This window comes from Glycine max, chromosome 13, assembly GCF_000004515.6.
Source record: "Glycine max cultivar Williams 82 chromosome 13, Glycine_max_v4.0, whole genome shotgun sequence".
In the NCBI taxonomy this organism is placed as follows: domain Eukaryota; kingdom Viridiplantae; phylum Streptophyta; class Magnoliopsida; order Fabales; family Fabaceae; genus Glycine; species Glycine max.
The window spans coordinates 42,594,460-42,607,231 of NC_038249.2; the positions used below are offsets into that span (position 1 = coordinate 42,594,460).

At 35.4% G+C, this 12,772-nt stretch overlaps 1 protein-coding gene across 2 annotated transcripts; it reads left to right on the forward strand.

The window, feature by feature from the left end:
• The first annotated feature begins 1,533 nt into the window (after nucleotides 1-1,533).
• On the forward strand, nucleotides 1,534-12,693 carry LOC100800309 (xanthine dehydrogenase 1). Of its 2 annotated transcripts, XM_003543490.4 has the most exons (14): nucleotides 1,596-1,872; nucleotides 2,234-2,333; nucleotides 2,459-2,567; nucleotides 2,757-4,244; nucleotides 4,672-4,914; nucleotides 5,370-5,684; nucleotides 6,475-6,714; nucleotides 7,733-8,017; nucleotides 8,136-8,357; nucleotides 9,330-9,491; nucleotides 10,024-10,158; nucleotides 10,628-10,864; nucleotides 11,437-11,610; nucleotides 12,196-12,693. In XM_003543490.4, exons 1-14 carry the CDS (start codon nucleotides 1,749-1,751, stop codon nucleotides 12,436-12,438), a joined length of 4,077 nt encoding a protein of 1,358 aa, XP_003543538.1. In that variant the 5' UTR covers nucleotides 1,596-1,748; the 3' UTR covers nucleotides 12,439-12,693. The 2 variants fall into 2 exon arrangements, with proteins under 2 accessions (XP_040864453.1, XP_003543538.1); XM_041008519.1 differs by lacking the exons at nucleotides 11,437-11,610; nucleotides 12,196-12,693 and having other exon boundaries at nucleotides 1,534-1,872; nucleotides 10,716-10,864.
• The last annotated feature ends 79 nt before the right edge of the window (nucleotides 12,694-12,772 follow it).

The window sequence follows — 12,772 nt, forward strand, 5'->3', positions numbered from 1 at the left end:
ATAATTTATAAATGATAAAAATTATTCAAAAATTTAACTTGAAAGAGAATGAAGGAAAACTTCTAAAAAATTCACTGAACAACGATACAAATTGTTACTTCAAATAAATAAAATATAAATGTGGAATCAACAAACTTCAAAGGTTTTCTGCTTTTTTTTTCTCTTCAGGTATTTCTTTCTCTCTTCACGAATCACTACAAATTTTAAAGGGACAACTTGCCTATTTAAAGGAAGGAAACAATGTTCAGGACAAGAGTCCCGCTATTACCAGTGGCGAGAAATCACTGCCCTAGCTGTGCCTCTAATATTTGCGTGCATGTGACTCTGATCTGCACAGTGCCTTAGCCTGCAAGCTATATTGCTAGACACATTGGTGGTACGCTCCACGTCAGCCTAACTAGTCATCACCACTGGCAGGACGTCCACGTCATCTTCTTTCTTGCCAACGGCAATGGCGGTTCTGCCTTCATCACCAATCGCAGTTGCAGCTTCCATGTAGAACAGACCCCCCCCCCCCCCCCCCCCCCCCCGATTAAGTCTTTAGAAACAGACCCTATTACGTAAATAGTTTTTAAATAGGACCCTCTAATGTAAATTTGCCACTAAACTGAGGACTCTACCATTCTGAGGGGCTTGAACGTGGAAATTGAAAAGAGGATCAAAGAGACATTTTTTTTAATATAAAATGAGTTAGAGGGTTAAAGAAAAAAAGAGAAAAAAATTAAAATTATAGACAAATTTATTCTCTTTTACTAACAAAATTAATATTTTAACAAACTAAAACTTACCTATAAAAAATAGTTTGTTTTTTTAGGTATAAATTTGTTTTCAATAAGTTGAATTTAGTGCATTTTTTACAGTAAATTTAGTGTATTTTTAGTTTTAATCTTATAATTAAAAATTTATTTTGTTAGTTTCTTAAATTTGTAAAATATTATTTTTAGTTCCTCAACATAATTTTAGAGGACTAAAATCCTCTAATTCATTTTGAAGGACCAAAATTCTCATTCTACGAAATTAAAAGAGTAAAAAACAATTTTTTTAATTGGGGAAAAACAATTACTGTAAAAAATCATTTAAACTTCAAATTTTGTTTTTTAAGTAATTACAATTTTAAAACACCATAAATCGATTTTTAAGATTCTAACAGACATGTTGCACTTAATTAAGACATCTTAACAGATTAGGGATAAAAAATAAAATTTTAAACTTATCATGAGCAAAAACTTAAAAAATATTAGGGACAAAAACAAATTTAAAAATGTATTAGGATAAAAAAAAAACATCGAAGCAAAAACTATCACAAAAATGAAAACAGTGACAATTAATAATAGAAAAAATAGAATAATTAATAATATAGTTAATAAAGGGAGAGAGAGAGGACAAAAATTGCAATACAGAAGTTAGAAGTTGCTGGCGTGGATGGATGGGGACGACTATTATTACGGCCTCTACTTTCCGCACTTTGAATTCTTTTATTTTCTTCTCTTGGCCACGACGATAAGCCAATACCAAACGGCGTGATTCACAAGATCAATAGAATTATCTGAATCAATTTATTTTTAATCCTCTAATCTGATAATTTATTAATTAATTGCATCATTGGCTTCCGTAGGTGAGTTGGAGACACCTTTGCTCTGCTAATAAGACTGTTCTTTGTTTCTTTCCTTCCGTTATATAAATATATAGTAGTGTAAAAAAGGAATACAACATTTACAAGAAGAAAAGGTGTTCCGTTTCATTTCGAAATGGGATCGTTGAAGACGGAGGAAGATCTGAAGGTGTCTAATGAGGCTATCTTATATGTTAACGGAGTTCGCAGATTGCTGTCTGATGGATTAGCTCATTTCACTCTTCTCGAGTATCTCAGAGGCATCACTTTCTCTTTCATTCTTCCTCCTTTTTGGAATTCATACCTCTGCTGCTATTTTTAAGAAACAATCTATAGGAACGGAGCTAATATCTCACTTGACATGCTTACCCTTGACGGGATTGACTTGCCTGCTCAAGATATTTTTAGAATTTGTTGATTGATCGTTAGAAAATGAAAGTCAACAAAATTGGAAAATGTGTTGTCCTTATTATCATTATTGTTGTTGTTGTTTTGCAAAGTCAAAAGCGTTTCATGATTCAGTTATTTCATAGTTGTTCAATTTTTTATTGTCCCTTTTAGATTTTCTACATGGTGAAGCTAAACTGATTATTGTTTTTTCCACCCTTTTTGGTACAAAAGATATAGGTTTGACTGGGACTAAACTAGGCTGTGGGGAAGGTGGTTGTGGAGCATGCACAGTTATGGTTTCTCAATATGATAGAATATTGAAGAAATGCTCGTAAGTGTGTCTTTCACGCTTTTCTCGTGCCTTGATGATTTGATTCTCCTACGTGTGAAGTGAAGCACTTCAATCTTGTATCTTAACATCAAATTTACCATTTTAGTTTGAAAATGTTCTTTCAGACACTATGCTATCAATGCTTGCTTAGCACCTCTATATTCTGTAGAAGGCATGCATGTGATTACAGTGGAGGGATTGGGAAGCTGCAAGCGTGGACTACACCCTGTCCAGGTGACATACTGTCTTCTTTTATCATGCATATGTACTAGTATTACTTGCTATTGTTTTGAGTATCCTTTACTTGTTTGGTTCTCATGGTGTAATGTGTTTATCTCCAAGCCTTGGGATATGAGCTTTCTTCTTATTTTAAATTTATATTTACCCATCAATACTTTGAATTTACCCTTGTAATCTCTTCAGGAATCCCTGGCTCGGGCTCATGGTTCACAATGTGGATTTTGTACTCCTGGTTTTGTTATGTCCATGTATGCATTATTACGGTCAAGTCAAACACCACCTAGTGAAGAACAAATTGAAGAATGCCTTGCAGGAAATTTATGTCGGTGCACTGGTTACAGACCAATATTTGATGCATTCCGGGTCTTTGCAAAAACTAGCAATGACTTATATACTGGGGTTTCTTCATTGAGCCTTGAAGAAGGAAAGTCTGTTTGCCCATCAACAGGAAAACCCTGTTCATGTAATTTAAGCAATACAAATGATAAATGCGTAGGTGGTGATAATGGATATGAACCTACTTCCTATAATGAAATAGATGGGACCAAATACACAGAAAGGGAACTTATTTTTCCTCCTGAACTGTTGTTAAGGACACCAACCTCATTAAATTTGACTGGATTTGGTGGGCTAATGTGGTATCGGCCTTTAACACTTCAACATGTATTGGATTTAAAAGCCAAATACACTGATGCAAAGTTGCTAGTTGGTAATACTGAGGTAGGAATTGAGATGAGACTAAAGAGAATGCCGTATCGGGTTCTAATTTCTGTAATGCATGTGCCAGAATTAAATGTTTTGGGTGCAAAGGATGATGGCTTAGAGATAGGTGCTGCAGTAAGACTATCTGATCTTATGAATTTTTTCAAAAAGGTTGTAACTGAGCGAGCTGCTCATGAAACTTTGTCTTGTAAGGCTTTTATTGAGCAACTTAAATGGTTTGCTGGAACACAGATAAGAAATGCTGCATCAGTTGGCGGGAATATATGTACTGCCAGTCCAATATCAGATCTGAATCCTCTATGGATGGCAGCTAGAGCAAAATTTCGAATTATTGATGCTAAAGGAAACATCAGGACAGTCCTGGCCGAAAATTTCTTCCTCCCGGGTTACCGTAAAGTGAATTTAGCAAGTGGTGAAATCTTGCTGTCAGTATTCCTGCCTTGGAATAGGACTTTTGAGTTTGTGAAAGAATTTAAACAGTCTCATAGAAGGGATGATGATATTGCAATTGTAAATGCAGGTATTCGTGTTCATCTTCAGGAACATAGTGAAAACTGTGTGGTTGCTGATGCATCAATATTTTATGGTGGGGTGGCTCCATATTCACTTGCAGCAACAAAAACTAAGGAATTTCTCATAGGAAAGAATTGGAACCAAGATCTGTTGCAAAATGCATTGAAAGTCCTACAAAAGGATATATTACTCAAGGAAGATGCTCCTGGCGGAATGGTAGAGTTCCGGAAATCTTTGACTCTAAGTTTCTTTTTTAAATTTTTTCTGTGGGTGTCTCATCAAATGGATAGCGTCAAAGAGAGTATACCATCATCCCATCTATCTGCTGTGCACTCAGTCCACCGACCACCAGTTACTGGATCTCAGGACTATGAAATCAGGAAACGTGGGACTTCTGTGGGTTCTCCAGAGGTTCATCTATCTGCAAGACTTCAGGTTTGTTGAACTTGTTTGGCAAAATCATATCCCAAGTTTGACAATTTTGTATTCTTTCCTAAATTACTTATAAAATGTTGTATCTAGATTTAGTTTCTTATATGCAAAAGCAATAAGCTTTGATATGATCTTCCTTTTTGTTTGGCTGCATTTTTCCTAAATTGTAAATATACGGGATCCTTGTTTTTAGTTTATCTAGCAAATTCTAATCATATTAATTGAGTCTTTCCCAGATGTTACTTGTATCTATGAGTTGCTTGTATCCTTTGTTACCTGCTCTGTCTCTCATATTTGAATATTTCCCATTTCACCTTTGGTGTTCTCGATCTTTCTTTTGTGTTTGGTGTATGTAGTCTCTTTCTGAAAATTATGTCTTTTATTTTTCAGTTGAATGCTTGGCTACATGGCTAATATAACTTACATTCAGGTTACAGGAGAAGCAGAATATGCTGATGACACACCAATGCCTCCCAACGGTTTGCATGCTGCCTTAGTTTTGAGTAAGAAACCTCATGCCCGAATAATTAAAATTGATGATTCAGAGGCCATATCTTCGCCTGGATTTGTGAGCTTATTTCTGGCCAAAGATGTACCGAGTGATAATAAAATTGGACCGGTTGTTGCTGATGAGGATCTCTTTGCTGTAGATTATGTCACTTGTGTGGGACAGGTATTTAGCTTACTGGATAATGTCTTGCTTGTGGTTTGTTTATCATAATTGCGTGATTAAAGGGAAAGGAATTCTGACTTCAATCTTCACACTTCACAATTGACTCTTTTCTCTTTGTTCTTTACATTGCTCGCACAGTCCTCGTTTCACGCTTCACAGTTATTTACAGATCTATAAAGTCTGGATGCTGAGCTGAGGTAGAGTCTGTAAATTAGTCTTCAGTCTTCACTATTAGCTCATCATCTAATTATACAAATATACAACAAATTGAACTTCAAGGTCCTTTTTAATATCATGATGAATTGCCCAATTCACTGTGGCTTCCTATTCTCAATCACCTTGCTTAATTGAAGGATGAGATTTACAAGCATTGGTGATGAATTCCCATAGAATATTTAGTCTTGCACTAGCCTTTTGTCATTATTAGTCAATGAGATATATATGTATGTTTCCAGGTTATAGGAGTAGTTGTGGCCGATACTCATGAAAATGCAAAGATTGCTGCACGAAAAGTTATTGTTGAGTATGAAGAGCTCCCAGCCATCCTTTCAATACGGGATGCCATCAATGCTAGAAGTTTTCATCCCAATACAGAAAAGTGTTTGAGTAAAGGTGATGTTGATCACTGTTTTCAATCAGGTCAGTGTGACCGAATAATTGAAGGGGAAGTTCAGATGGGAGGTCAGGAACACTTTTATCTGGAGCCACATAGCACTTTGATATGGACAGTGGATGGTGGAAATGAAGTTCATATGATATCATCTAGTCAAGTAAGTTTTACAATTTGGTAATGAATGCCTAAATTTTAAAATAAATTTATTTTTTGGAAATTGAAGTTGTCTGAAATTTTATCTTGTTTTATCGTATCTATTGCTTTATGGTAGGATTCATCCATGTATGACTGAACCATTTAAGTATTCATATACAATTAAATGTTTCTTAGCTACGGCATGTTGTTCTGTATACTGTACAACTCAAAATGGGATGCAGAGAGGGAAGTATACTTTGATATGAGTTGAATAATTGGGTAAAAGGCTTGATTTTATGTCAGCAGTTTCTGTCTAAAGCTCTTTGGACAGAAAAAAATGAAATTTTCCAGCAAAAAAGACCATCTTAAGAGATGGTGCTCATATAGACATCTTGAAAACTTCATTTTATGATGGTAATGGCACTGAGAAGGATAGACAACTTGATAAAGAGGATTATCAATATGGCTCAGATGGTTCCTCTCCTTCCATATTGACAGGGTGGAAACATTTGCTCCACTGTTTTTCTGTTACAAGATTTTTGTGGGAGCTGGGTGTTTTCTTCATTCTCACTTTCTCAGTCTGTTGTGTTATGTATGCCTAGCTGTTGTGGTTGGAGAGCCCAAGGCTTTATAAACCCCACATTAGATTCCTATACTTCCAGCGTGGGACTCAAGTCCCATACCTTGTAATTGGATCCTAACAGAAGTTATGTGTGTGTGAGTGAGTGAGTGTAGTGTTTGGCTTGTATTGGCCTAAATTTATGGCTTGAAGGAAATAACTGCATTGTGAAAATAACATTGTGTTATTGCAGGCTCCTCAGAAGCACCAGAAATATGTTTCCCATGTTCTTGGCCTTCCCATGTCAAAGGTAGTTTGCAAAACAAAGCGAATTGGTGGTGGATTTGGGGGGAAGGAGACAAGATCAGCCTTTATTGCTGCTGCTGCTTCAGTTCCATCTTATCTGTTAAATCGACCAGTGAAAATCACACTGGACCGAGATGTAGACATGATGATAACTGGGCAACGCCATAGTTTTCTAGGGAAGTACAAGGTATGGCTACAGTTATTTACTTACATTTAACTGGTGCTTTTCTTTATAAATCAACATTTTATTGTAAAACTAAATACCGTGAATTTTTTGTATTCTTAAAATGGAAACAGGTGATACTTATGCACTTTGTTTGTACCACAATATGAGTTTGAGGATATCTTCTCCTGATGTTTTTGAGTGATGTTTGATCTGCCAGCACCTAATAGACTGTCTAACATCCTACGTTCTTTCCTTATTGTGATGTTCATTTGGCCCTTGTTTTGCTTACAACAAAAACAACAATAACCCCCGTCCTCCCCCCCGCCCCCCAAGCTTTATCCCCAGGGTGGAAGTCAGCTACATGGGTCACACTCAATACCGTTGATCTCCATCAAAAACCACAATTTTTGAGAACTATTTAAACCTATATATTTTTAATGTTTTCTCCTAATGTTTTCTTATGTCTACATTTTCCCTTTTAAAATGAATTGTCATCCATTTGATCCTCCATTTTCAATTTAGCTTTTATTGGTCTTCTAATCACATGACTAAACCATCTTAAAAGAGTTTCTATAGTTTTCTCTTCAAGTAGTGCTACTCCAAATTTCTATCTGACAAGTGATTTAATCGTTTTCTTTTTTATTTGTCTACTTATCTATCTCAGCATTCTTATCTCTGCCACACTTATTTTTTCCCCTAGTTGGGACTTCACTCCTTAATATTCACTGCCTCGGAGTGTTTGGTTGAGGGGAGGGGAAGAAAAATAGAGAAGAAATAATGTGGGTCCCACACCTCCTACACTCTACTTTAATTCAAATATCTTTCTTTTATTTCCATCCTCTCAACCAAACACAGCAGTTATGAGTATTTCTCCATTTCCCACCTACACACCATCCTTGAGGCTGCAATTAAGGTATCCCAAGAGAGGCTACAATTAAGGCAGGATAGGGATGACCGCAATTAAGGCGGCTTTCCCACAATTGTTTTCATCATTTTTTCACATGAATGAGTAATTAATGAGAGATATTATTTGATTCAGGTTGGATTTACAAATGAAGGGAGGGTGCTTGCGCTGGATCTTGAAATTTATAACAATGCTGGAAACTCACTGGATCTGTCGCTTGCTATCCTTGAACGTGCTATGTTTCATTCAGACAATGTGTATGAAATACCAAATATGAGGGTAATGGGGAGAGCTTGCTTTACTAATTTCCCTAGCCACACTGCTTTCCGTGGATTTGGTGGTCCTCAAGGATTGCTCATTGCTGAAAACTGGATTCAAAGGATTGCTGTGGAACTCAAGATGAGTCCAGAAAAGATAAGGGTAAGTAACCAAGTTTTGGGTTTTTTCTTTCTTTTGAGTTGTACGCATGAAATTTTACTGTTATCCCACTTGATGTTGGACATTCTAGTCAATCTTCCTAAACCAAGCTTCTTTCTAGGAAATTAATTTTCAAGGAGAAGGATCCATTCTGCATTATGGCCAGATAGTTCAGTACAGCACACTAGCCCCACTGTGGAATGAACTTAAGTTATCCTGTGACTTTGCAAAGGCACGCAAAGAAGTTGACGAATTCAATAGTCACAACCGCTGGAGGAAGCGTGGCATTGCTATGATTCCTAATAAGTTTGGTATATCCTTTACGACAAAGCTTATGAACCAGGTAAAATCTGAATTCATAATTCTATTTTAATTTTAAAAAAAGAGGTGATTTTAACTGAAATTTAAGGAAATAAGAAGCTTGTCAGGTTTGTTTTATATTTTGTTGTGGTAACAAAGTTTCTGGCACAAGACTGGGTAGCTGCTGTCAGGGAGCTTCAGAGCTTATTTCTAACCTAGATGTCTTTTCATTTGGTCTTTTTTTTGTTTATTTATTTTTCTATTTAAATTTTTTTGTTTCATTATATACTATTGGTGGTCAAGATTTCTCAGAACAATTGCTTAACTAAAAATTTTGGTGCACTCTTGAACTCTAGCCAATATACAGAACCTTTTAATAGGTTAAAGTTACCAGTTAGTGTGGGATTCAAGTTTATGATTGCTTTAAGCACTAGTATTCTTTTAGGTCTCTCTTAATTTGGAGAAAGTAGATAGAGAGAAATTGCTTAACAGAATTACAATTAAGAGAAAGGAAATTTGAAGTGGGAATGAGAGAATTTGGGTTATCTCTATATATGTAATAATCTGTCCATGCAGGGATTACATGGCTTATTCTGCTGTTTGCATTTCCCGCCTCTTGAATTCTTTTGCTTCATATATTTTTTTAATGCTCACTGTATTTTTTTTCTCATGCAAATGCACGGGATATTGTATCTAGTATGGTCATAAACCACTTCAAATTTGAAAGCATAACATATGGTTGTTGAATACAGCATGTTAAGGGTAAGAGGCTATTTATACTAGATTAAGTAAATAGTACGACGCCCAGTCCAAAATTCAATCCTATCATGCTAGTCATGGGACTACTTAATTCAATGAGAACTACATTACTCAGTTAGTGATTGTGCTTTATATTTTTGTGGTGCTTTCATTCAAAATTTTCTTTTGCTTCATATTCCTATTTTGTTAGTTGTGAAATGATTGCATTATTAGATAGTAATAATGGTGTACTTTCATATTTTCTCAATAACTGTAGGCAGGTGCTCTGGTTCAAGTCTATACAGATGGAACTGTTTTAGTTACCCATGGGGGTGTCGAAATGGGGCAAGGTTTGCATACCAAAGTTGCCCAAATTGCTGCTTCAGCTTTCCATATCCCTCTTAGTTCTGTCTTTATATCAGATACTAGTACTGACAAGGTATTTAGTTACACTTTTTACGGGTTTATGTTGTTTTTATTCTTGGAAATTAGTCTCAGCTATATCATCCAAACTTACCAAGTAAATAAGTAATTTATTACTTTCTTTGTCTCCTTCCTTTACCACTTTTTTTTTGCAAGTTTTTGATGGACTTATTACAAAAGAAAATTAGTGGAGTCAAATTCTAGATTTAGTACTCCAAACTTTAGTTGGTAATTTTAGAATGTTGCACAGGTTGGCAGAATATAATGGGGAAAAAACAACATATTTGTAATGTTTTCTATATACAACTTCAACTCCAAAATAATTTTGGAGAATAACAACTAAAGCTTGCATGCAATTATAATAGAGAGGCTCAGCCCTTGGAACCTCACTGTTAATAAATATTTTTTTAATAGTAATATCCTTCTTTACCTTCTGGTTCATTTGGATTATCATTTTCTATTTTCCCCCCATTTACCTTTCTTGAATCTGGGGATATTGTTTCTGATACTAAATTTCTGTGTTGTCCTCATGCTTGCTGGCAAATTAGGTTCCTAATGCTTCTCCAACAGCAGCTTCTGCAAGTTCTGATATGTATGGAGCAGCGGTTTTGGATGCATGTGAGCAAATAATGGAACGCATGGAACCTATTGCTTCAAAGCATAACTTCAACTCATTTGCTGAGGTACTCTTGTATTTTTAGCTTTTGTTTCTTAGTCTAGGTAGTTATCTACTCAGAATAAATGACTATATAAGCAAATTAGTTCACTGTATTTCATGGAAGCTGTAATTTTTATATAAATTTTATACAAATGCTGAGGAGTTGGGAGGTGAGAGGAAATTAAGAAAATATTGAGGCTCTTTAGAATTTCTGAAAGTAAAAAACACAAACATTCTATTAGATCTTACATATTTTTCGTATAAATATCTTGGGTTTCAAGATGAATAAAAATAGAAGTGATTACATTAGTTTGAGGATTTTTTAAGAAATTGCATCTACTATATTACAAACCCTGCTGAAGTGTATAGGACCTATAGACTATGCCAACAAGTCTTCTCATTACAAGTAACCTTATGATTGTCACTGCCGTTACAAGGTGCCTTGTGGTTGAAAACTATTGAACATTTTTGCTATGCTCTTTTATTATTTTCAGCTAGTTGGTGCATGCTATGCAGAGCGAATAGACCTTTCTGCCCATGGATTTTATATTACACCTGATATTGGTTTTGATTGGACGATAGGCAAAGGAAAACCTTTTAGATATTTCACTTATGGGGCTGCGTTTGCTGAGGTTGAAATTGACACTCTGACTGGAGATTTTCACACCAGAGTGGCAAACATATTTTTGGATCTAGGTTATTCGCTGAATCCAGCGATAGATGTTGGACAGGTATTTTTTTCTATAATTTTTTATTATTAATTTCAGAATATACAAGGAAGTTTATTAAGGATGGAGAAAGAACACTCCAGAGAGGACACAAATTCCTCTAAACAGAAATCAGAAAATTTGATAGAAAAGAACTTAAGTCAGTTTCCTTATATTTTATATTGGTGAATGAAATTTGGCTTTCATAAATAAGTTGAATATTTGTAAACATTTTTTAATCGAATTGCTTGTGTTGACTTTTTGGTTGATCAGAGAGATTACAAAATACTGTTTGATTGTGATAAATAACTAATGTTAGTATGAAACTGTTTCACTTTGTGAGGATTGTGAAAATTGTCGAAGACTCTTTTTCAGTAAGTCTTTATTGCAGGATGTTTGATTCTGGATTCTTCGTACTAAGACCTTTTGGGGGAAATGATGAAAGTTGTCTTGTTTGTGTGTGTAGAAGATTAAACACACTCTAAAATTCCTTTGAATTCCAATTTCCTAATTTTTCCTCCCTATTCTTGAAAATAAGTTTTGCTGTATTTTTGCATGATAAATTCATATTTTGTTCTTGCTATTTATTTTCACAGATCGAGGGAGCTTTTATCCAAGGTTTGGGTTGGGTAGCTTTAGAAGAACTTAAATGGGGAGATGAAGCACATAAATGGATCCCGTCTGGGTGCCTTTACACATGTGGACCTGGAGCTTATAAAATTCCTTCTGTGAATGATGTTCCCTTCAAATTTAATGTCTCACTCCTGAAGGTATGTTCCTGAACCCTGAACAAATACTTTTTTTGTTCTTTTCTTGTGTTAAGTGGATGAAAGAGTGGATGATGCACATGAAAATGATTCCATTATGCTACATGGCCCAGTGGAGTCATGAGTGTAATCTAGACACGAGTATTGGCTGTGTTGACATTTTCTTTTTGGTATTTATCGGAACACACTGCTACCAGTTTATCTTTAGCTTGTTCGTTGTTTCCTGTTAATTTCTCAGAAGTTGCTTACATATTTCCTTGACCTCATTTTCACGTCTGCAACACTCTGAGATGGTCACAAGATTCATTTGTTGGTTAATAACTTCTTGGCTGTTGGGCTATTCCCCTACAAGTATAGCACATATTAATTCAAACAATGATATTCAGACACCATTTTACTATAAACACCCCATTAAAACCTATCAATTCTCTCTTCCTATCACTTCATATAATCTATGGTAGTTATATTTTTCTCTTCTATTTCTTTATCTCACCAGGTGTCCAAGTATCATATTTTTATTAATTCTCAAAATTAAAGATATCAACACGATAACTTACCCTGTTTGTTTTTGTGTGCGCTAATTGGTAGGGTCATCCAAATGTTAAGGCCATCCATTCATCTAAAGCTGTTGGTGAGCCTCCATTTTTCCTAGCATCTGCTGTGTTGTTTGCCATCAAGGATGCCATCATAGCAGCACGATCTGAAATGGGGCACAATGAGTGGTTTCCACTTGACAGTCCAGCAACTCCTGAGAGAATTCGAATGGCTTGTTTAGATGAATTGTTATCGTCGTTTGTTAACTCAGATTTCCATCCCAAACTTAGTGTTTGATACTCTGCTTATTCACTTGTTCATTTTCTTGTGAGTGGTTTCCACTTGACAGTACAGCAGTTTGTACAAGATTTTGTGATGAAGAGAAATAGACACAGAAAATAATGTTTATGAATTATTGTATGAGTAACACAACTCTTATTATCAACAAGGGAATGCTCACAATGTATAAGTCGTCCAAAAACCTAGAGAATCTCCAACTTATGATGTAGCAATTGACAATAAAAGCAATGTCAACTTACTGGCTCTATCTCATCTGTATCTTGTCTGCATTGTTTTTATATTTAATTCCCATAACATCGTCTTGCTGTCACAAATACACCTGTATAATAGT